At 44.5% G+C, this 27,626-nt stretch overlaps 1 protein-coding gene across 1 annotated transcript; it reads left to right on the top strand.

Moving 5' to 3' along the window:
- The first annotated feature begins 11,761 nt into the window (after positions 1–11,761).
- Positions 11,762–26,364, top strand: TRIM40 (tripartite motif containing 40). The gene is made up of 6 exons (XM_043908115.1): positions 11,762–11,824; positions 12,438–12,989; positions 23,451–23,546; positions 24,188–24,406; positions 24,684–24,706; positions 24,887–26,364. The coding sequence occupies exons 2-6, from the start codon at positions 12,645–12,647 to the stop codon at positions 25,140–25,142; spliced, it is 939 nt and encodes a 312-aa protein (XP_043764050.1). The 5' UTR covers positions 11,762–11,824; positions 12,438–12,644; the 3' UTR covers positions 25,143–26,364.
- Positions 26,365–27,626: the final 1,262 nt, after the last annotated feature.

The following is a 27,626-nucleotide window of genomic DNA, read 5'->3' as shown; positions in this document are numbered from 1 at the left end:
GGGGAGCAGAGGGCGTAGCCTCTCTGAAAATCTCTTACAAAGACCCAGAACTTCAGGTCCAAGTATTGACAGACAGAGTAAGCAGAAATAACTTGGGTCTTCAAAGAGAGGGAAAAGGGCCAGGTTGAGAGAAAAGGATCGGGACAAGACAGAAGGTCTAGGAGTGGGGGAGAGAAAGAGGAAAAAAGGGGTGGCCTTACAGACGTCTCCTGCCACCTGCAGACACCCAGGCGTTACAGGACTTTTCCCTGGGCTTCCAGAGAAGGGAGGACTGGAACTCGGCCCTACCAGAACCAGCATTCGAGTTCTCTGCCAAGAGGAGGTGATCAGTCTCCAATCCTCAGCTTAAGCTGAGGCCCTTCGACCAGATTCCTGCTTCCAGGACCAGGGGACTAGAAAAAAAAGATAGGTTGAAAAGAGGGGTGAGAAAAGAGGGGTCAACAAAATCTCTTGTTCCTTACCTGGTCGGGGCACCCTGGCCAGTTGTCCGCGTCAGGAGGAGACCAGGGACAAATGAGTCCCAGTTGCGGCCACTGGGTCAGATCCGTCGGCAGGAGAGCTGGTCCTGGAGTACCCCGAGCGGTCTGGATGTCAGCCCCAGTAGAAATGGGGGTGTCCCTTCGTGGTCGCCAGTTGTTGTAGGAAGGGGGACCCCTTCCAGGGCCCGAAGTTGGGCTCTTGTCTAACACTCGGAAAAGAATTGTCCGAGGAGACACGTGCTGACAAAGCAAGAGATTTTATTGGGAAAGGGCACCCGGGTGGAGAGCAGGAGGGTAAGGGAACCCAGGAGAACTGCTCTGCCGCGTGGCTCGCAGTCTTGGGTTTTATGGTGATGGGATTAGTTTCTAGGTGGTCTTTGGCCAATCATTCTAATTCAGAGTCTTTCCTGGTGGCGCACGCATAGCTCAGCCAAGATGGATGCTAGCAAGAGGGATTCTGGGAAGTGGACAGACAGGTAGTGTCTCCTCTCAACCTTTCCCGAACTCTTCCGGCTGGTGGTGGCTTATTAGTTCCGTATTCCTTATCAGGATCTCCTGCCATAAAACAACTCATGCAAATGGTTACTATGGTGCCTGGCCAGGGTGGGCGGTTTCAATCAGTGTGCTTCCCCTAACAGATAGACCAACAAAAGTACGACACTTGAGTCTCCATGACCTCATAACTTCTTTTTAACATCTGCTATGACACTTATTAAAACTCCTGGTTCTCTGCCAGATCTTTCAAGTCTGGCTTGTATCTCCTTGAACACAGCACAAAGTTGTTGGTCTCTGCCTATAATGGCAGTGACTGAAATCCCTGTGAGTCTAATTCTGTCGTCCCTGTTTTCCTTACTGGTGGGGTTTCTTGTCCCTCTGGTGCCTGGTTATTTTTGCCTGTGCGCTAGATACATTTGAAGACATATTTGTAGAAATAATTCAAAGCCTAGGATTATGTGAGCTTCTTCCCAGGATTCTTCTTGACGCTGCAGCCTAGAGTCACCTTAAACAAGTTCAACACTTGATATTTTGGGGGCTTGGGACTCTATTTCTAGTTCTGTAAGCCTTTAAAGTCTGTCAAAAATGCAGTCTGGGAGCTCAGCAACATGCAGGATCAGCAAATGTTCCCAGACAGAAGCAACTTTTAAGTTCTGGGCTCAGATTTCACAGATTCCTTTCCCAAACTTTGGCCCAGCCATTCTTTACTGGCCCTTTGAATTTTTAAGATGCTTGAAAAATAGTTTATCCAGCTTTTTCAGTTATCTTCACCTGGAAGAAGTCTGAACTACTCAGTCCACTAATAAGAGCAGAAGACTTTCTGATCCAGGCCTCAGTTTTTGCAGTGGTCTGCTCTTCTCTGAACCTTAGCTTTCAGAAAATGTACTTTCCTTTTTTTTTCCTTTTCCCTTTAGTAATAAAGTCTATGTGGGCTTTTCTTGCTGGTGCACACACACATTGCCCTTTTACCCCCAGACAGAGCTGAAATAGAATCTTGCATCCTGCACACCTAATATTCCAAAAAGAGCTGGAGTCAGAGCAGCCCTCCTTACTAGGCTCAGAAACAAAAAGTCTGTTCCCGCATATTGTCAGGTTGGTGCCTGCTTTCATGGCGGCTGTGAGAATTCTAGCTTCAGTGCAACATAAGAAGTTGCATCACATACAGCATAAGGGCTCCCGATAGGTCTCAGTTTGCAGACCAGGATGTGACAAGAGATTGGAGCTGCAGCCAGCTCTAGAGGCAGAAGAGGAGCCAAACAGAACACTCTCAGAGATAATGATGCATTTAAAGTGTGTAAGACAGCTATGGTTTCCGCAGGCCTCACTTCTAAACAAAATTTTTTCATTCCATTGGTTTGGCGTGAGCTGTGTGCCCAGAGCGCTTGCTAAATGGGTCGGCATAGGGCCATCTGGAAGGACTGAGGGTCCTGTAGGGGAAAAAGTTCCGAGGCGGGTTTTCTGAGGCTGCCTCTGTGGTAGGAAATCAAGTGTTAATCCTCCCACGGTCAGTCACTCACAGTACATGCTTTTGGTCACCACTCTCAGGGGTCTTCGGGGCCCGCCTTTCAGAGCCTTCGGTTTCTCCACGGGCAGAATGGAGACGACTCCTCGGCAAGAGGTCGGAGGAGCGGAGGACCGAAGTGGGGCACCCACGCCGGCACCCTGAAATCCGCAGGGTCAGGAAGAGCCAGGAGCAGGCCACGCGGGGACTCAGACCACCCGGGGGTGATGTGAAAGGGGTTAGTTGGGTGCTGGCCGCGGTGACCCGCGAAGTGAGCGGAGGGGCGGCTGGGCTGGGAGTGTCCAGTGAGTGGGGCGGCTCGGGGGGCCGTTGGGGACCGTTAGGGTGACTGGGGCGAGGACCGCCGGTGAGCGCGCTCTGGAATGAGCCGGGGCGCGCGGCGCGCACACGCCCTCACAAGGGAATGAGCGACAGCGTTTTAAAAAAAAGCAACCGATCTGGTGGTTAATCCTGATTATATTGTCTCAGTTGAGGTGGATTTTTTTTTTTAATTCCAAAGCACATTTTTGACCAGGAAAGCCACCAAAAAAAAAGAAAGAAAGAAAGAAAGAAAGTGAAAAAAAAAAATTTTTTTTTGGAGAGATGGTTGGAAACACTTGAAGGCTCAGTTGCCTGTTGGTGAAGGTTTTCTGCAAATCCCGAGGTCCAAGCCTTGCTTCTGGAATTCTGGAATCGCTGCAAGGAGAGAAACCCAACCAGCCTGAGCACTTGGAGCCTCGGCCCCGCCCGGGGGACGGTTATGAACTTGCCGCAGGGACTTCTGAGTGGACCGGCCGTCGGGCACACTCGCCAGGGCAGGGACTCGCCATCTCACCTGTCGCTCGGTCCGCAGAGCCTCGCAGCCACTGCTCCCGGGCAACTTCTTTTACTGTTCAGGTCGCCTTTACGGCTTCCTGATGGAAACCTGCGCCCACCTACATCACACCATCACTGCTCCCCACCCCCGGAAAAAAAAAAAAAAAACAACGCTCCTAGCAGGGATGGGGAGGGTTGGGGGGACTGGGATGGTGGAGGGTGGGGGAAGTGAGGGAGTGGGGCGTTAGGTTTGTGGAGCCTGAAGCTCACACATTGTTGGGGCCTCTTCAAGGAAAAGGACACAAAATTAGAGATGTAACATTAGGAATCAAAGTGAATATTTACTTAGAATGAGAAAAAAGCAATGGCAACAAATTACAAGGTTTAAAAAGCTGACATATCATAAACATCAAAAAATTCAAATATTTTTATTTTTTATTTATTTTCAAAAAATTCAAATATTTTTAAATGACTGGTCACCACTATATTTTCCCTGTATTTTTATAATTTTTTTTTAGTTAGTTGCTCAGTTTTATTTTCTGCAATCACAATCATTTAATCATCTCCCTCCTCCAGCAACAAGGAAATAGGTGGGCCCCAAGCCCACAAGAGCTGGTATAGGCAAAAAAACAGTAGGCTTCAAGAATGAAGTGGCATCTACTGCAGGAAGCAATGCCTTAGGAAAGGAAGCGTTGTCTGACATGGAACAGAAGGCTGGGCCTTTTCCCGGTAGAGACTTCAGGGGCAAACAGGGGCCCAAAGCAAAGAATAGTCCCCAGTACCAGGGAAAGCTGGTCAAGAAAGGAAGTGAAGGAAATTCAGAAAACGCCGGGCATCTTCCATCTCACAACTGGGAAGCTGCCATTCACCCACAGTTCCTTCTGAGTGGCCTTTCAGGTGAGGCTCCTCATGAGGAGCCAGGGACTGGCGGGTCATCTCTGCCTCTAGGGAAGATAGGAACAGGCACTCTCAGGGTGGATTCATGCAAGATATGGACCCAGGGTCTTCTGGCTCAGATGTGGGTTCTTGGCCTTGCCCTCACCCAGGAGGGGCAGCACCAGCACCACTGCTTGTGCCCACACCTGGCCATGCTGGCCACCTTGGCCTCCTGCCTGACCCACATCTCTGGAGGGGTCGGCCAGGGCCTGCATGTCTGCCACAAGGCCCCCTCAGAGGCCAATGCAAGATGAAGGAGATTGAGGCCCTCAGGAAGCCTCGCCCCTTCTCTATACTTTTGTCTCCTTCATTTGACAACAACTTTTTGTAATACATTTTCTCTGGTGAGAATTAGTTATTTTGATAGGGATAGAGTAAAGGACAAAGAAGGTGATTAAATAGTTAATCTTACTAGGGGACTGTAAGTAGAAAAAATATGAGACCCCTGCAGGTTAATAATTACTCAAGAAAGAAGGTTTGCTTCGCCACAAAACCAAGCAGGCTTGTTTAGCAACAAAACCATGCAGCAGAAGCACTGGAGACATGCCCCCCAAATGGTGGCATGAGCCCCACATCCTGCCCAGTGAGCTCAGGAAGTTAAAGATCCCTAAGACATGTTCTCCGCACACATAAAAAACAATAATCTGTGGACCAGCTTGACCACATAGGGACAAGAAAACTCCCCCGCTCAACCTGGAGGAGGAGCTGATGATGGAAGCATGATGTCTGTTCAAGAAAGACAAAGAACTTTTCCCCTTCCCCACTTTTCTTTTGATTATAAAACTGTAGCCCAGGAATTTCTTAGGGCATTGCATTTCTCGTCCATTCTCACCTGTCCGCTTGTAAACCTCACAAGCCTCCTATCCTAATAATCACTTCTTATCTATCACTTTGCCTCTCTCTGGATTCCTTTCTTCACTGAGTTATAAAGAGCTGTGGTACTGGAACTCCTTGGGGTCCCCAGTGAAACAACACCCCAGTGATTTCAATTTGGTGTTTCCTCTAGCTTGGTTAATAATTTTTTAAATTGAAAGTTAAGAAAAATTTATTTCAGTTTCACAATCATTTTTTATAATAATGTGCCAACTTTTAGGTCATTAACTTCGGGGAAACTTCTGTTAAGAGTTTCTTCTGTGAGCTCTAAGATTTCAAACACTCCAGTGATTAATCTTAAATAGCTGTTTAAATTGCTAAAGGTCACTGACCTGTTTATTGCTAATTCCTGTTCTAAAAAGGTATTATGAGTTATAAGATTCTACGTGCCAATATTTCATACCAAATCAACAAGAAATGAAAACTAAAAAATAAAATAAAGTTTTAAAAATGTAATGTGTTTATAGGTTTATTCTTTGCCAATTGATTGTCAAAAAATCTAGGACTCTATTCTTTACTTCTATTTAAAATTCATCTCTTCCCATCATTTATTGATTTTGGTTTGATCCGAATTTTTTTTCTTCCAAATTGTTTTTGATGTCAGAATAACGTCAATTGATTTCATATAGAAATATGTTAAAATAATTTTATTTTGTCATATATACATATTACATATATGTTACATTGTTAAATATATTCCTGAATAAAAGAACTTCCATTTTGACTAGACCTTAGTGAGACTAAATCCTACACTTACAATTTTCTACATCTAGGGGTATAGAAGGGATTTATTGACTTCCCTGTCCACAGACGTCTGGTACCTCATGTCACAGAACACGTGTCATGACATATCCTCTGACCCTGCACTTTAGTCTCTGATGTCAGGTGAGCTGTCTCAGTGGGTGGTAGAGGTGTTCCTGGAAGCCATTTCTACATGGAGGACACCCAGCAATAACTCATGAACTTATTAAGCAATAACTGATGAATCTTAACAAATCTGAACAATGGAAGCCCAACTTAACTCGTCCTTAGCTAGATCTCACCTCTGAAAGTCACCTGATACCAGGAAAGAGACAGCAATCTTACCTAAGGTTAAAAATATATTACTTTTGCAAATTTTACAGAAGAGTGTGGCCCTGTTAAACAAGTAGCTAGGGCCTATCCCAGAGCACTGGAGAGGGCCAGAGCAGGTAAGGAGCTTCAGGATCCTCCTCTGGGATCCTGTTACTGCGGCAAGATTGTCTCTAAAGTCTTACTACTGGGGTCTCACATCCATCTGCCCCTGACTCTCCATCTCACCTAATGTCACTCTCTGCTCTCGCTGGCTCCTTTTCATTCTTCTTCAAGCCTCAGTGAGTTTGGAAGGTCATAAATTCCCCTATTTTGTTGATCGTATAGTTCCATCCTTTTGTTGAAAACAGGTGTGTCCAACCAAGTACTGACAGTCAGTCAGTCACTTGTACACCTTCCACGCAGGGTGGATTCAGCCCCTTCTGCCACCTCAACAACCAAAGCATCCATACAGTTCCATCTGGCTGTGCTTCTCAGGAGAAGTCTTTCTATAGGACTCAAAATAAGGACTCTATCAATCTGAAGAATGACTAATAGCCTCAGCACATTTCAGGCTGTTTCCTCCATGCCACTGGGTAGAATCCAGGAGGTCCCAACTATAACATGTTACTTTCACTAGCAGCTCCTAAGGCCTCTGCTGCATTCTCCTTTTTTCCTGAGTCTCCAGTCTTGAGCTCTTATTCCCCCTCTTCCTTTTTCATAACCGTGGAGCAGCTAGATTAAGGTTCAGCATTAGACATTCTGCACTTTTAAATTCTTGGCTATTTCTGCCATCAGATATCTTTCACTGGCAAGCTTGCTTTCTTGGTCCCTGCCTTTTGCTGCTCTGCAGGCTGTCTCTCCTGGGCTATACCCCTCTTATATAGTTTTATGCCCCCTTCTCCTTCCCTCCCTCTTCCTGAATGTGCATATATCAGAGCTAACTTTCCATAGCCAGGTATGTCGTGCTCTGAGGAATTACAAGAGCAGATTTGAAACTCATTTTATTTATTTTATTTTTTTTTTGAAACTCATTTTAAAATGAAAAGTCCCGGGGCCCTGAGTCATTCTGCCTTCCAAGAGGTGAAAATAAGGTGCGCTGTGTCTTGGGAGACAGCGCCACCTACTGCCCAAAGAGAGACAGCTGTTTAATGCCTGTTCTGGGTGAAGTTAGTGGTTCAGTCGTGTCTGACCCTTTGTCTGAGCCCACCAGGCTCCTCTGTCCATGGGATTCTCCAGGCAAGAATACTGGAGTGGGTTGCCCTTTCTTTGTCCAGGGGATCTTCCCCGCCCAGGGATCTAACCCAAGTCTCCTGCACTGCATGCAGCTTTTTTTTTTTACTGTCTGAGCCACCAAGGAAGCCCTGTTCTGGGTAAGGTGGCAAATAATCCAGGTAAGAATAATTTAGAATTGAAGTTGAGATGGTAATGAGACATACAAGGATGCACAGGAATTTTAACTCGGTAAGTACATCAAGACCGTAGGTAAAGATCTGGATGGCAGTGGGGCTCAAGGAGATTACAGGACCTGTAGGTTCACAGCTACAAAGTGGTGGAGCAGAGATGGGAATCTGGCCCATCTGCCTTCAAAGTCCACGCAGCTCCACCTCATTGTGCTAGGATGGAGTGGATCCCCTGTAATGCATGGTCAGAGACGTGAAAGGGAACCCAGGAGGCAGCAGAGATGAGAATTTCACGGAAGGGACTGCTTATGCTCTCATGTTTCAGAGTCATCAGTTTGGATGTGGGCTGAGAAAACATCCCTAAGATTTAGTTGGAGCCTTGAAAGAACGGCTTAAGATGCCCATCACTGGGCTAGGCATCAGAAGGTATGTCTTCCACAAGGGAAGACATAGTCCTGTCCCCCTCAGAGCTAAGTATGAGCCAAAGTCAGAGAAGTTGGCAAAAATTTAATGGTAATAAATTAGGAGGTGGCTCGGGGACTTCTCTAGACTTCCCTGGTGGCTCAGTGGTAAAGAATCCACCTGCCAATGCCAGAGACATGGGTTCAATCCCTGGGTAGGAAAGATCCCCTGGAGAAGGAAATGGCAACCCACTCCAGTATTCTTGCCTGGGAAATCCTACAGACAGAGGAGCCTGGTGGGCTACAGTCCATGGGGTCTCAAAAGAGTTGGAATTGAGTTAGTTACTAAACAACAACGAGGACTTCTCCAGTGGTCCGGTGTTAAGACTTGGTGCTGTCAATGCAGGGAGCGCAGGTTAGATCCCTGGTCAATGGCCAAAAAATAATTTTTTTTAACGAAATTAGGAGGTTGCACAGGAAAAAGAGTGATGCATATAGCCCTGCAAGCCCCTCTGACACCTTTGAGCAAGTTAGAATGGACCCTAAAAAGAAAAGAATGAAAAATTTAAAATTTTTTAAAATTTAAAAAATTTTTAAAAAAAAGAAAAAGAATGGACCCCTCCCCTTCATCAGGGGCAGTGCTGCTATGGGCTGCCGAGGTTCATGGCTGTGTAAGTAGACTGTGGGCTGGGTCTCAGTCCCAACTCATCCCATTTCCCAGGTGTTCTTGTATAGTGCACACCCTGCCCAACTCTAGGTGGAGGCCCTGGAAGGATGAAGATTGAGTAGTTAGGAAGGTTTCATGCAGGAAACTAGAACATGAACTGAGCTTAAACTGATTCTAAGAATTTAAAGCAAGAAAAAAAAAAGAATTTAAAGCAGCTACAGGAAGAGGTAAGGAAGTGTCTCTGCTGGAAAGTGTCAGAGCAGAACCAGTGAAGGAGAGGGAAAAGATGCAAATCACTGGGCCCCTGGCTCATCTTCTGCATTAGCAGGTAGGTTCTTTACCATTGAATCACAGGGGAAACCCAGGTGATATTCTCACTTGGTTCCGAATTTAAAAGGTACAATAAGAACATAAAAGTCCCTTTCCAACCCCAGTTCTCCAGTGATCCTGCCATCTAATTTCAGAGCCATTTTAATGTGCATTTTCTTCATGTAAGAGAGTTTGAGCATCTTTTCACATGTTTTAGAGTCTTTTTTTTTTCCTATGAAGTGTCTGTTTATATCTTCTGTCCAGTTTCATACTTGTTAATTTTTGTGTGTGTTAGAGAGTGCTCTATGCATTAAGGGAATTAACCCTTAGATTTTTTTTTTTAATAAACTACCATTTTTATTTTATTTTATTTTTAGCTACAGTGGGTCTTCACTGGGGCGTGCAGGCGTTTTCCAGTTGTGGAGCACGGGCTCAGTAGTTGTGGCTCATGGGTTTAGTTGCCCTGCAACATGTGGGATCTTAGTTCCCCAACCAGGGAATTGAATCTGTATCCCATCGCAAGGCAGATTCTTGACCACTGGACCACCAGAGAAGTGCTAACTCTTTGATTTTAACAATAATTCTAAATGTTTTATTTTTACATTTTCATTTTGTCATTTGTCTCTTGACATTCTTTTGCAATTTCCCCACACACATGCAGATCTTTTAAAATATGATTGAATTTATTTGTCTATTCTATGACTTATATATATATATATATTTTTTTTTTTTTTTTTTTCCTTTTTGGCCATACCACAAGTGTGGCATGTGGGATCTTACATCCCTGACCAGGAATCAAACCCACATCCTCTGCAGTAGAAGCCTGTAGTCTTAACCATTAGACCACCAGGGAAGCCCGACTTCTATATCTGAATTATTCTTAAGTTGACATTAAGTGTGTTTCTACCTTCAAGTTGCTCAATAAGCTAGTAGGAAAATCAAGAAAAGTACCTAAATAACTGTAGAAGAAGTTACCGTATTGTCAGTAAACCAAAGTGGTACAAAGTGCTATTTTTCATCTATTTATCCAGAATCTAATTATCAATCTATCTGACAATTCATCTTTCCATTTATTAAGACTTTATTGATCTCTTTGTAAGGGCAAGGAACGGTGTGAAAACATGACATTTTGTGGTGAAGAAGCCCATGCGCTAAAATGACAGACATCCAGATCTAAATCCCAACTCCCTGTTTACCCATCTGTGGCCTCAGCAGGTTACTTAATCTCTCCACATTTTCCTTTCTCATATTATCTCATGAGACGCGACAAATGAGGAATGTGGAGGGGTCAAGGATTAGAGATTGATGACCAGATGAGGTAGTAAGAAGCTTGGGAGAGAGATGTAAGACAATTCTGATGCCTGGATTTGTGACTTCGGGTGGTGAAGTCTATTCTGACAAGGACCAGAGAACAGTCACCAGGGTGGTCCCCAAAAGGAAAGGTCACTGGATGTGAGCAAGTCAAGGGGCTGAAAGGCGTCAGGCCTGATGGTCAATTACATCGTCCTTGAAATCACCCAGGACGACAGCAGGATTGCAAGGTAGGGCAGGGAAGAGCCCATAAGCGTCATTCACAAGACTCAGTGGCTCATCTGTAACAAATTGGGGGAAGTGGCTCTGTGGAGGACAGCAAGGCAGAGGGAGAAGGCGGACAGCCAGAGCTCCACACACAGGTATTTTTATCTGGCTCTGGGGCATCACGCTCAGGAGGTGGTGGTATGGAGTGTGTAAGATGCTCACTCTACCTGTCACCCTGAGATTTGAGGGAGCCATTGCCTTTGATAAAAAGGCCAAGTAACTGTGGCTATGGTGAAAGTAACTTTTTTAAAAAAATAATTTTTATTATTTACTTATTTTTGGCTGTGCTGGGTCTTCATTGCTCTGAGGGCTTTATTCTAGTTGCTGTGAGCGGGGGCTACTTCTAGCTGCCGTGCTAGGGCTTATCATTGTGCTGGCTGCTCTTGTGGGGCACAGGCTCTAGACACACAGGCTTCAGTAGTTGCAGCACATGGGCTTTCTAGTTGCAGCTCCCCAGGCTTTACAGCACCGGCTTCATAGATGTGGCACACGGGCTTAGTTGCCCCATGGTATGTGGGATCTTCCTGGATTGGGGATTGAACCCATGTCTCTTGCATTGGGAGGCAGATCTTTACCACTGAGCCACCTAGAAAGCCTGGGAAAGTGACTTTTTTTATAGGAATCCCACAGCAGACAGTGGCCAGGTGGGATTGAGGAAGGATAGCATGGAGTGAGATTTGAACAAGAATGTTGGACCTTTTAACAAAGCCTCAGGAATTCCCTGGAGGTCTAGTGGTTAGGACTCCATGCTTTCACTGCCAAGGACCCAGGTTCGGTGCTTGGTTGGGGAGCCAAGATCCCACAAGTCTCACAGGGTGGCAAAAAAAAAAAAAAAACCTCAACCGGCAACTCTTTTTAGTGTTATTCCCCATGGGCTCCCCCAGGATGAGTGCTGAGACCAGCCTGACTGGAAGACAGTGGGTGGGCACCTGGTGTTCCGGTATCGTGAGCAGATGCCACAGTTCTGTGTCACTGATACTGACCACACCCGGATCCCGAAGCATCTCACCTGGGCTCTGGGAGGTCTTCACTGTGTGTCCTGACTCTGACTTCATGTCATATTTACATCAGAGGCACCAAGACTTTCCTCCTTCCTGTGTGCAAACACACCACACCTTTCACTGACCAAAGTCCATCTCACCCCTCCGTCAGTCACGCAGCTGTGTGGAGGATGGGCCTCATCACCTCTCCCCCAGTTATACTAACACGTGAGCATATATAATTCGCATAGTTTAAAAAGAACCAGTTGCCTGCTGGCCATCGCTCCAGATCTGGACCATGAGACATGATCTGAAATCACCACGGGAGAAACTGAGGTAGGATACGAGGGGAGCTTTTCTGGAGGAGGACTAGGCAAGAGGCTTGGGGATGAGGGGATGAGAGTTGAATGCAGTGTTTTGAGGGAAATAGGGACAGGAGAGTACTTTCTTCCTTGGGTCTTTGGAGATGGTTTGAAAGGAAGGGAAAAGGTCTCTGGACTTTTCTCTGTCCTTTTCTTCTTATCTGTCCCTTTGATTGTGGAATTTGTATAACCCTGAAAGAGATGCTGGTTGGTAGAATGAACAGCTGACAGAGATGCTGATGCAAATGTCAAGTCATAATTAACAGCAGTAGCCAAACTCTTAGAGTGTGACCACAAGCCTTCAAGTATCGCAGTGTGCTACTCGACCAGCTCCTGTAGTTTCTCTCAACTGAGAGCAAATCAGAGACTTTCACCTTTGAAGTTTATGAAGCTCTGGCTTCTGACAGGGACACTCTGGCCTCTTAACTTTGAGCTGTAAAAATATTCACAGAAAGCTCTGAAGAGGAAACATGGTCTTTGAATCACCTGCTTCCTCCAGGTGTAGAAAAAAGAGTGATTTTATGTCTAGTAAAGACTAGGAAACCAGAGGGTAATGTGAAAGGTGATGTTTCTGGAACTTGTTGCAGAATGCTGTTTTCTGTGGTTTCCGTCCATGCAATGCTCTGTTGAGGAAGGGCGGGCGGTTCTTGGAATTGAAGAGCTGAGTTGTGTCCTCTGAGCCTCTCGGGGCTGCCTCCTCCTTATCTGGACTGTCAAGAGCGGCAAGCCGTCCAAAGTTCCTGTGGGGAAGGAGGCCCTAACAGTCAGGACGCTGGCAGTGTGGGGTGGAGGCCATGGGCCCCCTGCGGGAGGACCGCCGGGAAGAGGGCGTCTGCCCCATCTGTCAGGAGTGCCTGAAGGAGGCAGTGCGTACCGACTGCGGCCACCTCTTCTGCCGGGCCTGCCTGGCCCAGCACCTGGAGAAGGCCTCGGCCGCCGGAGTCCGCAGCTGCCCCCTCTGCCGGAAGCCCTGTTCCGAGGGGGTCCTGGGGGCCGGCTATACCTGCGACAGCCACCAGAAGAAGGTGTGCTGGTTCTGTGAGGAGAGCAGACGTCTTCTGTGCATGGAATGCCGGATGACCCCTGAACACAAGTCTCACCGTGAACTGGCCATTGAAAATGCCATCAGCCACTACAAGGTAACGTGAGGTCATCGTCGCTATCCCCCTGCCCCCACCTTCCCAAGTCACTCCTTTCTACTCCCTGCCCTTGATCCCGGGCATGTCACAGAGGTTCAGTAACTGACGCTTGTCTTCCTTTCTTCTGCTTTATCCTGTTTTGGACCCTTGTCTTCATTTCTCTGTGTATATCTTGCTACTGATGTTAAAGTTTCAATGTATTAGTAGGAGTCTGAGAGGAGACACTGTCCTGTGACATCAGATTCCCAGGAAGCATGAACTCCTCACATTTCTCATCTGTAGTATGAAGGAGCTGGACTAAATAAGGCAAAACCCTTTTAATATTAATACTATATGGTTCCCTTGATTGACAGTACTAGAATATTGGCCAGAAACGTTATCAGGTTTTGTTGATGTTTATTCGCTAAGTCATGGTCTGACTTTTTTGCAACCCCATGGACTGTAGTCTGCCAGGCTCCTCTGTCCATGGGATTACCCAGGCAAGAACACTGGAGTGGGTTGCCGTTTTCTTCTCCAGGAGATCTTCCCAACCCAGGGATCAAACTTACATCTCCTGCTTGGCAGGGGAGTTTTTCACCACTGAGCCACATTTACATATGTTAACAGTTATCCTGTAAATACATTGAAACTTGGAAATTAGTGCATGATTCTCTCTTTTCCTTCTTCCTTTGTCTTTTTTTCCTTCCTTCCAATAGTAAGTATTTTTATCCTATTTTAAAAAACTTTTGGAGGGGGAGGAGCTAAGATAGCGGAGGAATAGGACGGGGAGACCACTCTCTCCCCTACAAATTCATCGAAAGAACTTTTGAACAATGAGCAAACTTCACAAAACAACTTCTGACTGCTAGCAGAAGACATCAGGCGCCCAGAAAAGCAGCCCATTGTCTTCAAAGGAGGTAGGACAAAATATAAAAGATAAAAAGAGAGACAAAAGACCTAGGGACAGCGAGCCGTCCCGGGAAGGGAGTCGTAATAGAGGAAGTTTCCAAACACCAGGAAACCCTCTCACTGGCGGGTCTGGGGGAAGTTTTTGAATTTCGGAAGGCAACCTAACTGGGAGGAAAAATAAATATAACCCACAGATTACATGCCTAAAACCAACTCCCAGCAGAAAAGTACCCCAGACGCCCGCATCCGCCACCAGCAAGTGAGGGCGGAATGGAGAGGAGCGGGCGGCATTGCTTAGGGTAAGGACCTGCCCGAATGCCCTGAGGGCAATCGGAGGGAGCTAATGCGAGATAGCAACTTAAACTGTGGGATAGCAAGAAGAGAGAGAGAAAATTAACCTGCTGGAACACACTGCGGGCCGTTCGCAGAACAAAGGAAGAACCGAGTGATCCCAGAGAAGAGCTAGCCGGCGGCAGACCGGCCCAGCCCCCGCTGGAGGCAGGAGGCAGCGGGGAGGGGAAAGGGGCAAACTCAGCCCCAGAGACAGCACCCCCTACCAAACGGCAAACAAGCTCCCAGTTTCTAACCTAAGACTTCCTGAGATTCTGGATGGCCGACATCCGCCGGGAGGGTCGTGGCTAGAGGCCAGCTCCCGAGAACAGACACAAGGCGCACCCGACCTGCGCGAGAAAACTGAGGCTGGTACCGCGTAGGGGGAGAGTGTGCCAGTCAAGCTCCTGGCTGCCTGAGCTGCTCGGGCCGGGGAAGGCACAAAACGCAGGCCCAACCGAGTCCGCGCTTTTGTGGAATATCCGAAAACTGGAACCGCACGCAACGCAGGGCCCGCTCCATATAGAGCAGCCGGGAGCCTGAGCAGTGTAGACGGGGAAGCACACGCCGCAAGCGGGGGCAAACCCAGTGTAGCCGGAACACTGTGAGTGCTCCCCACACAGGCCAGTGATATCTGTCTGCAGCGCCCCTCCCTCCCTGCAGCAGGACTGAACCAGCGAACCTAAACAAGAGACCACCTCCGCCCGCCTGTGTCAGGGCGGAAATTAGACATTGAAGAGACCAGCAAACAGAAGCCAAATAAACAAAGGGAACCGCTTCAGAAATGACCGGTGCAACAGATTAAAATCCCTGTAGGTAACACTGACTACACCGGAAGGGGCCTATAGATATCCAGAAGTGTAAGCTGGAACGAGGAGCTATCTGAAACTGAACCGAACCCACACTGACTGCAACAGCTCCAGAGAAATTCCTAGATTTATTTTTACTTTAATTTTTAAAAAAAGTAAAAAACTTTTATCATCAAAGTGGTACGTTCAGGCAACATTGAAATGTATAAAGTCAAAACTAAAAGTCTTTCTTCCTGTTTTCCCCTATTCTCAGACCCTAGAAGTAACCATTGTTAGATTTTTGTGTATAATTCTTTCAAAAAATTGTGTGTATGAACACGGTCTAAAACACAGACACACAAGGATTCTCTACATATCTTTCTGTAACTCATTTTTATCATCTAAAAATACATCTTGGACATTATTTCATTTTCCCATCAGTACCTTTGGATCTTATGAATTCAACAACTGCATGGTGTTCAGCTCTATGAATGTACCATAAATTGACTGATATTGAGTTATCTATAGGTTACTGTTTTGTTTTGAGATCACAAGAAATGTTGCAATGAGTATCCTTCAACATTTATTTTAAAGGGCTTAGAATATCCAAGATATATTTTGATGAAAGATTAAGATAGCTTCCAAATTATGATCAGTTTTCCTGTCATCATTTACTACGGAATAACCCATAGTCCCCCACTGATTTGAATCCCAACTTTATAGTATGCCATGGGTGCATATAGACTTGCATATTTTCTTGACTCTATTCTGTTCTGTTCTAGTTCTGCCTGGGTGTAAAACCATTTTTAAAACTGTCCTTTTCCAATGTATTTTAGTGTCAGGTAGGTCTTAGAACTGTCAGAATATTCTTATTTTTCAGAATTTTTGTGGATATTTATATATGCCTATTTTGCCAATTAGCTTTAGCATTTTTCAAACCAATCTTCCCCCTCTCCCACCCCCAATTTAGTTTCCATTTGATTGGATGGAAAATTGACATATTTTCACCATGGTGTCTTTCTATCCAATAATGAAAGATGAATTTCCAAAGCCTTCTCTTAGATTCTTGACTTTTTGAACACATTTGAGACAGAATGAGAAAGTGAGGAGTCCAGATCAAGGGTGACTATGGGAAGGGAGAGAAATAACTCAGAAAACCAAAAAGGCCAAGTTCTCTAGTTCTAACATCATTCCCTCTAAGTGCAGGGGATCGCAGGAGGGTAGAGGGTGGTCTCCCGCCTGCTGATGGGCCAGTGAATAGATGGGAAAATCTATTATTCAGGTCTGTGCTTTGTGTATGATGTCATGCCAGGCATTGTTGGAACTATAAAGATGATTCATAATCTCTGTCCTCTAGTCTACCTTTAAATTATGACAAGGAACCTAAAGTAAATAAATAACAATATTTGTTTAAGAAAGACTTGAGTAAGTTCCTGCAGTGTATCAGTAACTACCATACATGCTAGGAATACAATGCTGAACAAGTCAGATGCCATCCCTCCTGCCAGGGATTTTCCAAAGAAAGACAGGCAAGAAATCAAACAAATGACAAGTCTTGTATGATCTAGGAAGAAAACAAACAGGAATCAAAGATGGAGAGTAATGGGTGACCCATGTGGTCAGTGAGGGCCTCACGGAGGAGGTGGCACTGTTGCTGAGACCAGGGAAAAGAGAAGGTGGCCAGTGGAAAGACTGGGCAGAAGGGAATACAGATTTGGGAGCCCCAAATCTGGACATGTCTTGTTGCACTTGAAGAGTTTATAATTAGAGTGTGAATTGACAGCATCTACTGACAAATTAGAAGTGGGGTGAGGGAATGAAGGGAATCAAAAGATGACTTCATGAGAAACTAGATGGATGATGGAAAGAAAGATAAGGACTGAGGAGAACAGGTTTGAACGAAACATCAAGTTCCATTTAAGACAAGTCGAGTCCAAGTTGAGACACATCAAAGCAGAATCTTAGATATGCAGCTGGCTAAGAAATCTGAATCTCCAAAGAGAGTCTGGGGTAGTATTCCCAGAACCTAGGACAGGGTGCCATCAGAATAAAGATAGTATTTAAGGGAATTCCCTGGCAGTGCAGTGGTTAAGACTCCATCCTAATCCTCCCTGGTCAGGGAACTAAAATCCCACAAATCACGCAGAGCAGTCAAAAAAATAAATGAAAGTAAATAAAATAATTTTTAAAAGATAATATTTAAAACTGAGGGAATTGCTGCAATATCCCAAGGAGAGAGTCTAGGGAGAAGAGAGTTTCCAGGGCAAGGTCCCAAGAAAGGCCATCACTTAGATGCAAGATGGAGGGGGACCCAGTAAGGGAGACTTGGGCTAAGGCACTAGCAAGGCTTGAGAAAAGCTAGGGAAGTGGTGTTCCAGACGCTAAGAAGCGACTACAGAGTACATTGAATGATGCTGAGCCATCTAGTTAGATGGGCGTCAGCAAAGAAGTGGATGCTGGGCTGGGAGGAGGCACACTCTTTCCATTGAAACAGTGGGGAACAAAAGAAGGCATCTGCAAGGGGAGGGAGTCTTGCAGTTTGGGAGGTGACTCACGTGTCTGGATTTATTTCCTCGGTAATATGTGAGAAAGAACACCAGCTGTGTGGTTAGAGGCGGGGATGTGAAAGGTTTGAAAAGAGTGAAGCTGTGGTAGGTCGAATTTGGAAAAGTGAACCTATCTATGAGTGAAACCGAGTGGGACTAGAATGCGGCATGGAGCACCAACTTGATTTTTGAAACTAGGGATTTAGTGTTTTCAGTTCGAAAGTTATTATGCAGTTTTGATACTTATTGCTTTTTGGTTTATTTTTTAATGTAGAGCATCTTCACCAAATAGTAATTTTTGTAACCTGATGTTCTTGCTGTCTTTTCAGAAGGATTTTCTTATCCAATGTTTCTAAGCATTATGGAGAATTCCATGAAATTTTAATTGGTATCACACTAAATTTGTTGCCTGCATTAAGAATTATTACTTTTATGGGCCTACATGGTCTTGACCACTAGCAGGATATATTAATATCACTAAGTGTTTTCCTTTATGTTGCTGAATCAGATGTTACATTTCTTAATTTAAATCTCATATTGAGGGTAGCTATATATTTTATAAGAGTAATTTTTTTGGCAATTGGTACATTGTGGATCCAAATGAGAGTCGTTGCTGAATTCATATATCCTTTAACTTAATTTCCTGACATTTTCTATATGTATGATCATGTGGACATTGTCAGGTTTAGTCATCAACACCATTTTTCCTCATAAAACATAATAGATTATACCTTTCTTATCTATATTTTGGGACTTGTTCCATAAGGAGCATGTTTTTTGAAAATTGGTCTTTTTGGTTTTTTGGTAACTATATCGGGAAAGGTAACTTTTTGCCTTCTAACCACTTTTTCTTTGATGCATATTGTTAGTAAGCCATTTGAGAGGATTTTCAGTGTTGCTAAGTTCTCATGTTTCATCACTACTTACTGCTCTTGTCAAAATTTTTTTATTGCAAAATCACATTTTAGGATCACAGACTTTAAAAAAGTATTTATTAATTCAAAACACAGCTTGAACCATTGCTTATCTTTCAATTTGTCTTTTTTTTTCTCAAACTCCCTGAGGAATATTTTAGTAAGATAAAAGTTTGTGGAATTTTGCTTTTTAATTCTAATGAGTACCTTGTTCACATAATATGCACACACTAAATATTATCTTAATGCAAAACTGGATGTAATAAACATTTTTTTTTAAAAAGGACTTTACCTTATTCATTTTGAATACTGTAAATGATAGATCTGAATTATCTTTGATTATTTCATGCATTTATCTTTATTGCTGCTATCTTTGCATCCTTTTTTATTCACACAATGTTCATAGTTGACTGTAAACTCTTCATTAAATTTTAAGCTACTCCAGAAGACAGGACTGTGACGTTTTAAACCAGATCTTAGGAACAGGCTTGACTTTGACAGGCAGAAACAGATAGCATTCCTGGCAGAGGGAAGTGAAAGAGAGGTGTGGCTGTGTGGGGTGTGTTTGGGAAACCACAAGCAACTCCATTTGGCTCCTGTGAAGAACAAGGAGAAAGTAGGGAGATGGAACACAGAAAATATAATTGGGTTATGGGGGAGGGGTCTTGGATATTGGGTTAAGGAGTTTGGGCTTATCTTTGACAATAAGAAACTCTTTTGAAGACAAGAGTAAAACAGGAAAAAGACAATATATGACTGAGATTTCAAGTTGGATGACAGGCAGAATAGTGAGTCCAAGGACAGAAATATGGCAGTCAAGAGTAGTGGATTGCAGAAGAGGGTGAGGAAGAGGAAGAGCAGTTTGATTACTCCAGACTGAGTTTGATTACTCCAGACTGAGTTTGAACTGCCAGTAGGGCAGTAGAAGATACTTAGGTCTCAGCTAGAAATAGGATTGACTGTTAGGACAAACATCTTTCAGGAAATTATGATAAAATCTGAAGCCTGAAATTAAGGACATAGTTCAGCAAAAGAAACGGGTTAAAGAAAACCTCACAAAGGTCAAGGAAGGACAGGGGGTGGGAGGTGGGTAGAGTGGGGTGGGGAGAATCACATCAAAGAAGAGGAGCCTGAGAAGAAGGCACCTCTGAAGTTTCTTTCCTGGAGTTCACTGGTGACCTTGGAGAGAGCAGTTTCCAAAGAGTGATGAGAAGCAAAGGCAGATGCTGGGGAGCAAAAGGGCCATGAGGATGTGAAGACAGTGAGAACCACCTACTCCTTCAAGAAATGTAGTTGTAACACCAGAGAGAGTAAATGGAAGGGGTAACACGGTGCAGGTTATTTGCTTGTTTCAACTTTGTGAGACCTGAACTTTCATTACACAATTCCCCACTCCACCTGAGCCTCCACCTTCACCAGCGAGGCCCCTGAGTGAAATTCACATGCCCTTCCTTCTGTTTTATTCCTTCTCTGCTGGGAAATGCATGCAGGTAACACCCAGTGACATGACAAATTTTTAACAATTTCCTAGTGACATCACTGTCTCTTCTGCTTACTCTTTGTCTGCATGAATGTCCTTGCTGATGCCTCACCCCTAGACCCTTGACTTTGGTTCCATCTTCCAAATCTCAGGGCCAGAAAGAACTTTCAAAGTCATCTTGTCCAACCCCAGCCTCCTGTACGTCTCCAGTGATGCAAGACACTTCTTTTCCGAAGAGGAAGTGAAGCAAAATGACAGGGGAAAGAAAAAAAGAAAGAAATATCCCCCATGAACAGCCAACAATAACAAAATCCCCTCTGCCCCATTTTTTTTTTTTTTTTTTGACCTGAGTTGAGATGGATTTACTCACTGAAACACACAGTCTTTGGTTAATAGCACACTCTTATCTTTAGTCCAGGCTTCCCTGTGGCTCAGTTGGTAAAGGATCCACCCTCAGTGTGGGAGACCTGGATTTGATGCCTGGGTTGGGAAGATCTCCTGGAGAAGGGAATAGCTACCCACTGCAGTATCATGGCCTGGAGAATCCCATGGTCTGTACAGTATTCTGGCCTGGAGAATTCCATGGACTGTATAGTCCACAGGGTCACAGAGTCAGACATGACTGAGCGACTTTCACTTTCTTTGTTTAGTCCACAAATCCCGTTTTTGTTTTGTTTGTTCCATTTAATTTAATCACTGTTCCTTTTTCTTCCATGGGTAACTACTTAGTGTTTGTTATATTTTTATTTGTAGACAGTTTACAAAACACACATTGCTGCACTGTGTGTTTATATATTGAATTAACAACATTACATGATGGGACTCATTCTATTTCTTCCCCCCCCCCTTTTTTTCCGCCTCAACTGGGCCCTTTGTGGGATCTTAATTCCTGAGCAGGTATTGATTGAACCTATGCCCTCTGTGGTGGAAGTGCGGAGTCTTAACCACTGGACCACCAGGGAAGTCTCTACTTCCTGCTTTCCATTCTACCATGAATTTGAGATCAGTTCACGTTTTGTGGGTCACGTGGCCCATTGTTTCTGATAGCTGCATAGTGTTCCGCAGCAGGCACCTTCCTCATTTTACCCATCCATTTCACAGGAATGGACTTTACGTGATTCCAACTCTGTTACCACAAACAGCGTTGTAGCGTACATATTATCTTAGAACCTGAGTGAGGAATTCTCTGGGATTTTTATTCAGAAACAGGACCACTGGATCATAGAGGAAAACACACCTAGGTGGCCAAGACCCTCAACAGAATGCTATGCCAGTGCACATCTCAGGAGCCTGCAGTGTGGTCCTCACACCCGCATACATCCCACCTTCCCCAGGCATTATCCAGTTGTCTAATTTTCATTCATCTGATGAGGGTCAAGTAATATTCCATTGTATTAATTTCCATTTCTCTAATTACTGATGAGTTTGGGCATCCCTTCTTCTGTAAATTAACTGTTCATATTCTTTCCAAATTTTTCTTTTGGTTTCCTGTCTTCTTATTTATTTCTCAGCTTTCATTTTATTTATTTATTTATGTATTTATGGCTGCACTGTGCGGCTTGTGGGATCTTAGTTCACCAACCAGGGACTGAATCCAGACCCACAGCAGTGAAAGCACTGAATCTCAACCACTGGACTGCCAGGGAATTCCCTAGGCTTTCCTTTGATGTTCTGTATATAATAAGTCTCTTGTTGGTTTTAGACATTGCAGATATTATCTCCTAGTCTGTCATTTCTCTGTTAGTTTTGTCCATAATGTTGTTACTGAACAGAAATATTTAATTTTTAAGATCTTCAAATTAAATCATTGTCTCATGGTTTGTGCTTTGGGGGTTTTATTTAAGACAAATTTTCCCTACCCCCAGGCCACAAATTTATTCTTTAATATTATTTTCTATTAACTTCATAGTTTTCCTTTCATGCGGTCTTTAGTCCATCTAGAGTTCTGGATAGGCGTCTGGATTTATTTTTCACTGTTGTTGTAAGCCGATTTCTCAACACCATCTCCTACAGATTTTGTCTCCTCTCTTACTGATCTATATACTACTTTTTATTTTATTTTATTTCAGTTTTATTGAGATATGATTGACAAACAGTAGGATAAAAGTTTAAGATGTACAGTGTAATGATTTGATGTATATTCATAGCAATATGATTATTACAGTAGTTTGGTGAATATCCATTATCTCCTATAGATATGAAGTTAAAAAAATTTTTTAAAAATTTCTTGTGATCAGAACTCTTAGGATTCACTCTCTTAACCACTTTCATATATAACATACAGCAGTGTTGATTATATTTATTGTGTTGCACATTCATTTCTAGTACTTATTTATCTTTTAACTGGAAACTTGTACCTTTTGACTGCCTTTATCCAATTCACCCTCTTCCTATTCTCTACCTCTGATAACCACAAATCTGATTTCTTTTTTCTGTTTGTTCATTTTGAAAGTATAATTGACCTGCAATACTATGTTAGCTCCTCTTACACAACATAGTGATTCAATATTTCTATACATTTCAAAATGATCACCAGGACAAGTTTAGTTACAGTATGTCACTATACAAAGATATGACACAGTTACTGACTATATCCTCCACACTGTACATTTCATACCTGTGACTCATTTCTTTGTACTTTTTCTTTTTAAAGTCTTTTGTAAACATGGGTCTCTCCTTGAGCTCTCTCTTCTTTCATTTTCTAAATGTTCTTGCCCCAGCACCATACTGTTTTATTACTACAGCTTTATATGCCCTTTTATCTAGCAGGGCAAATACATTTTGTCACCAGTCTAAAAAGGGATGACAAGGAGATTGTTTCCAGAATCTTTCGCTGTCACCCCCACCCTGTACCTTTCTTCCATTTTGAGTCATTAAAGGCCCATGTTGATATCTGTATTAGCTGTGTTTATTTTTGCTTCCTACATTGTTTTTCAAAAACCTGAAAGTAAATTTTTTAGAAACTGAAATCATTCATTATATCCTTAGTTTCCTGGATGCAGTGACCCATCCAGACAATGACTTAAGATTAAGAGAGAGGTCCCATGCCTTCCTGGGCTACAGGCTTACCTCTAATAAAGGATTCTGGTCCATCCCAGCCAGGGTGGGGGACCGGTGCCAGAGGCTTTGCATCTCCTCTCTAAGTCGGTTCTAGCTAGATTGGCTTCACTTGTTGATGAGAAGTAGTAGGAGTTGCCAGTGATCAGCATATAACTTTTAGATGTTGGGAGAAAAACACCCTGAAGTCAGAGTAGAAAAGGTTCTGTTACTATCTGTTATTCCTGTGTAGGTAAGGCTTAAAAAAACAATCTCTTTTCACCATCATCATCCATTAACTAAACTCTTGTATTTCTTCCCCCCAGGATGACACATAGAAAGCTGCCTCTTTTTAGGCAGAATTTTCCTTTAGCCTCATCCTGGGATCAGGACACCCACTGCCCTCACCCCCCCACCATGTGTTCCTTGGGCATCACCCTTACCCGTGGTCTGACCATCAAGCATGTCTGTCTCCCTAGGAACGACTCAACCGCAGGATCAGGAAGCTCAGAAAGGACATCTGTGAACTCCAGCGACTCAGAACTCAGGAGGAGGAGAGACTGCAGGAGATGAAGGTGGGTTTCTTAGAGTCTCAGGAAGGACTCCCATCTGGCCATCTGTCTGTCTGGAGCAGCCTGCTGCAGGGGAGGGCCTGGAGGCTGAAACATGGGTGGTGGGCTCTGTCTTGGGATTTGCTGGCTGAGTGGCCTGGGGCAAGTCAAACCCTCTGAACTTCATGTGGTTTATATGGTCAATGAAAGCCAGTCCTGCTCCACCTGGTTCAAGGTGAAAATCAGAGACAAGCAGACTATCAGTTGAAAATTACTCTGCAAACCGTAGGTCTCTTTCTCTGTCTCTGACCATCTACCTTTCTGTCTCTCTTGCTCACTTCAGTGTGAGGTCTCTCCTCACCTTATGACCCGAGAGGGTTAAAAGGCAGTGGGAGGATATAGCAGAGTCTGTGTATATGTGTGTGTGTGTGTGTGTGTGTGTAACATGACACGTGTGGATGTTCACAAGGGTGTTAGGTGGGGAGAAGGTGTCCCTGCATTTTTGAAGAACATGGCTGCCTCTTTAATACCCGTGACACATAGAGTCAATGTTATGAAGGGAGGAAGACTGAGAAATCAGCATTCTCACTCAATGTTCAGAGGCCGAGGGCTAGGGGGAGCCTTCTGACATCAAATCTTACAGAATTCCTTTTCTGGAGTTTCAGGCAGATCATGGGACCCACAGGCTGGAGGCTGAGCTGGAGCAGCAACCCCAAACCAGAAGACAGCAGGATGCCCCTGCTCAGTGGTGGCCAGACCAGCGGCAGGATGTGTCAGCAGAGCTGTCCAGAATGCCTGGCATCTCCAGGGCATTACTTCACCTCAGCAGCCTGGTCACTGATCTGGAGGGGATGGCCAAGAAACTGGACACCAGCCTGCTGAAGGTGCATATCCTGGGGTGCCTTCCACAGCCTGGAATTCTCCCCAAATAGTGGGCAGCCTACCTGTTGTATCCCTCTGGGAGGTGTAAGAAGAGACTTCTCTGTGACACGTGGTGGTGACCTGTCCAAGGCTGCCCAATGCTGCTGCACCCCTTCTGTGTACCCCTCCGGTCCTCAAGATGGCAGTCCTGAGTGCCACCCACTAGTGGGGTGGGGAGGGGACGTGGAGGAAACAGGAACCTAGGAACCGACTGTGACTCTCACTCTTTCTCTCCCCTAGGATGCTAGTGACCTATTGAACAGGTATGAGCTATCCCATCTCCCTTCCTACATGTGCTTCCACACACAAACCCACAGCAACCTAGATGTGTGAGTGGGCTTTCTCAAGGTCAAGGAGTTCCACTGTTCCTTTAACCTGCATCTTCATGCTACATGGACAGTGGAAGAGTCAACAGAATATGCTGAAGGATTTTTTGTTTCTAGGAGCGCTCCAGAGCAATTAGAGGCTATTTATCCCAACTTAGAGAAAAGAATCAACGAATCACTTGTCCAGCCATCCTCAGCGGCTCTGACCTCTTCATCCCTGGGCCATCTCATCTCAGATTCACCTCACCCTCCTGGCTCTCCTTCCCCCAACCTGTCCAGCCTCCCATTAGGTCTGCCCGGTGGCCCCTCAGATCTGCCAGCTCCTGAACATGACCTCCATTCCTCGTCGCTTGAGCTGCGACCTGATGCCTGACCCCCGGACCCCTGGACAATAGTCACAGACTCTCTCCTGAACCAGGCCTGTACTCTGGCTCCGACTGTAGCAGTCAGGATCCAAGACCTTCGTTTTCCTGTGAACTGATGGTAGCACCCATCTCTCACCATCTCATATTGAAATGGGAGCATCCAGACATTTGAATGGTACGAGCTCACAATGGTGAGACCACCTCTGCATGTGGAGCCCGCACATCTGTTGGAAGGAACATTCCTTCTGAGCTCCTGTAACACCTGGTGTCTGCACCACTCGCCTGGCACTTTGATTATTTTTGTGATGGACAGACTCTACAGTGACCTCTCATAATTCTTCCTTCATGGTGTTCATACCCTTGTGTGATCCCCTCTCCCTGAGTGTGAGCAGAACCTGTGACTTGCTTCTAATCAACGGAATATGGCAAAGGGGATGGGCTGGCACTTCACGGACTGCCTTACACGAATGGGACGCCTCCTTGTTCACACGCTCACTCTTGAGATTCTCCTTGCTGAATTGATGATGTGAGTGACTCTGCGGCCAGCAGGCAGCCTCCAGGAGCTGAGAGCAGCCTCCAGCCTTCAGCCAACAGGAAGCAGAGGCCCTCAGTCTTGCAGCTGCAAGAAAATTAATTCTGCCAACTGCCTAAATGAACTTGGAAGTGGATTTTTCCCCAGTCAAGCCTCCAGAGGAGAACCCAGCCCAGCTGACACCTTGATTGCAGCCTCATGAGACCCCAAGCAGAGAACCCAAACTTCTGATCCACAGAAACTGTGAGGTAATAGATGTCACAGAAACTATAATATAATAAATACACATCAATGAATAGTACCTTTGTATATTAATTATTTGTGCATCACTTCTCTGGGTGAGTAACAACAGTTACCCAACCCACATCTGTCTCACTTGTCTGATGTATAAAATGGGACTATTTTTTTAAATGGGACTATTAATAATACCTACCTCATCGGGTTGTTGTGATCATTAAATGAGTTAATATATAAAAAAATATTTATTTACAGTGACTGGTCAGAGTGAGCTCTATATGTGTTCGTTATTATTACTAACATTTTTTAAATCTTCAGTTCTTTCTTTGGGAACTACTTGTGTCCCCCCCACCCCCAACTTCACCATAGCTTCCCATGAAGCTTGGTTAGTGGTGGGAAAGTCCCATTTTCCTTATTTACATGTCTGATCTCATAATAAACTTTCCTATTATTTGAACTAACTTGAGTGAGTTGCCATTCCTTTTAATAGAAAGAGCTGCTACAGTGTAAAAAAATCACGTAAACGTGTGGATGTCCCAACAAGTGTGCACAATCCTTTGGGGTGTTGGAGAGGGTAATGGGGAGCTTGGGGCTCTGGACTCCATCACTTCCTGGAGGAGGGAACCTTGAGATCAGACTGTGACAAGCAGAGCGTGGAGGCTCATAGAGCTACCTTACCTTGAAGTCACCGTGTTTTAGGATCGATCCACTTCCTCTGCACTCCAAACAAATGAAGTTCAATTACCCTGCAAGTGCTGATAGACCAACATGAGTATTTTCACTCACTAGCAGTTTTATTTCTCAGTGTAAGAAATATAAATTTTCTTTCTGAATCCAAGTCCCTTGTTGAGAGCATGCCCAATAATAAAATATTCACACCTACCTACCTGGGGACCCATTTCTGAACAAGGTAGCCTGGTGGCTAAGAGCTCTTGAGTCTGACATAAATCAAAATCCCGGGTGCATGATTTTGGCTGAGCAAGTACACAAAATTCACCAGGGCTCAGCTTTTTTAACTTTAAAAGGTAGATAATAATAGGAGCTACCTGGCAGGGTTACTAAGATTAAGTGACGTAATATATGCAAAGTCTTTCAACAGGCCAGAATCTCTCTTTAAGTTCTAATGTATATATATAATTTTAATTGGAGGATAATTGCTTTACAATGCTATCTTGTTTGTTTACAATGGGATCTTCATACATTTACCCTAGAGGCTAATAGTCATTTTTAAAAACACAACTAAAGCCAGTGAAAAATAAACAGAAAAAGACAATCCACTTTTTGGTGGAATCTCAGGTCTGGGTACTTGTGGTATGTTTTACCATTATATAAGGACTTGAATGTGCCTTTTTTTTTTTGACGACACATTTTACATGCAATACTGAACACTCCCAGAAAAACCAATTGTTCCTTCATTTTCCAGTTCCTTGCTCCTGATCTCCCCATGTTTTCTACTTGCTAAACTGAGGGCTTCCCTCATAACTAAGCCCATAAAGAATCTGTCTGCAATGCAGGAGACCTGGGTTCAATTCCTGGGTCAGGAAGATCCCCTGGAGAAGGAATGGCAACCCACTCCAGTAATCTTGCCTGGAGAATCCCAGGGACAGAGGAGCCTGGCAGACTACAGCCCATGGGGTGTCAAGAGTAGAACACAACTTAGCGACTAAACCACCACTAAACTGAGGCTAAACAACAGGGAATTCCCTGGCCGTCCTGTGGTTAG

This window comes from Cervus elaphus, chromosome 7 (genome assembly GCF_910594005.1).
Source record: "Cervus elaphus chromosome 7, mCerEla1.1, whole genome shotgun sequence".
NCBI classification, from domain to species: Eukaryota; Metazoa; Chordata; class Mammalia; order Artiodactyla; family Cervidae; genus Cervus; species Cervus elaphus.
The sequence above is the reverse complement of the archived record's forward strand: the minus strand, read 5'-3'. Positions and strand labels throughout refer to the sequence as shown.

What these genes read in the sequence shown, in the direction of transcription:
- TRIM40 (XM_043908115.1), top strand. Translation starts at nt 12,645, where the DNA reads ATGGGCCCCCTGCGGGAGGACCGCCGGGAAGAGGGCGTCTGCCCCATC. An exon ending in ATGCCATCAGCCACTACAAG is followed by an intron (nt 12,990 to 23,450) that starts GTAACGTGAGGT and finishes CTGTCTCCCTAG; the next exon opens with GAACGACTCAACCGCAGGAT. An exon ending in GCTAGTGACCTATTGAACAG is followed by an intron (nt 24,707 to 24,886) that starts GTATGAGCTATC and finishes TTTTGTTTCTAG; the next exon opens with GAGCGCTCCAGAGCAATTAG.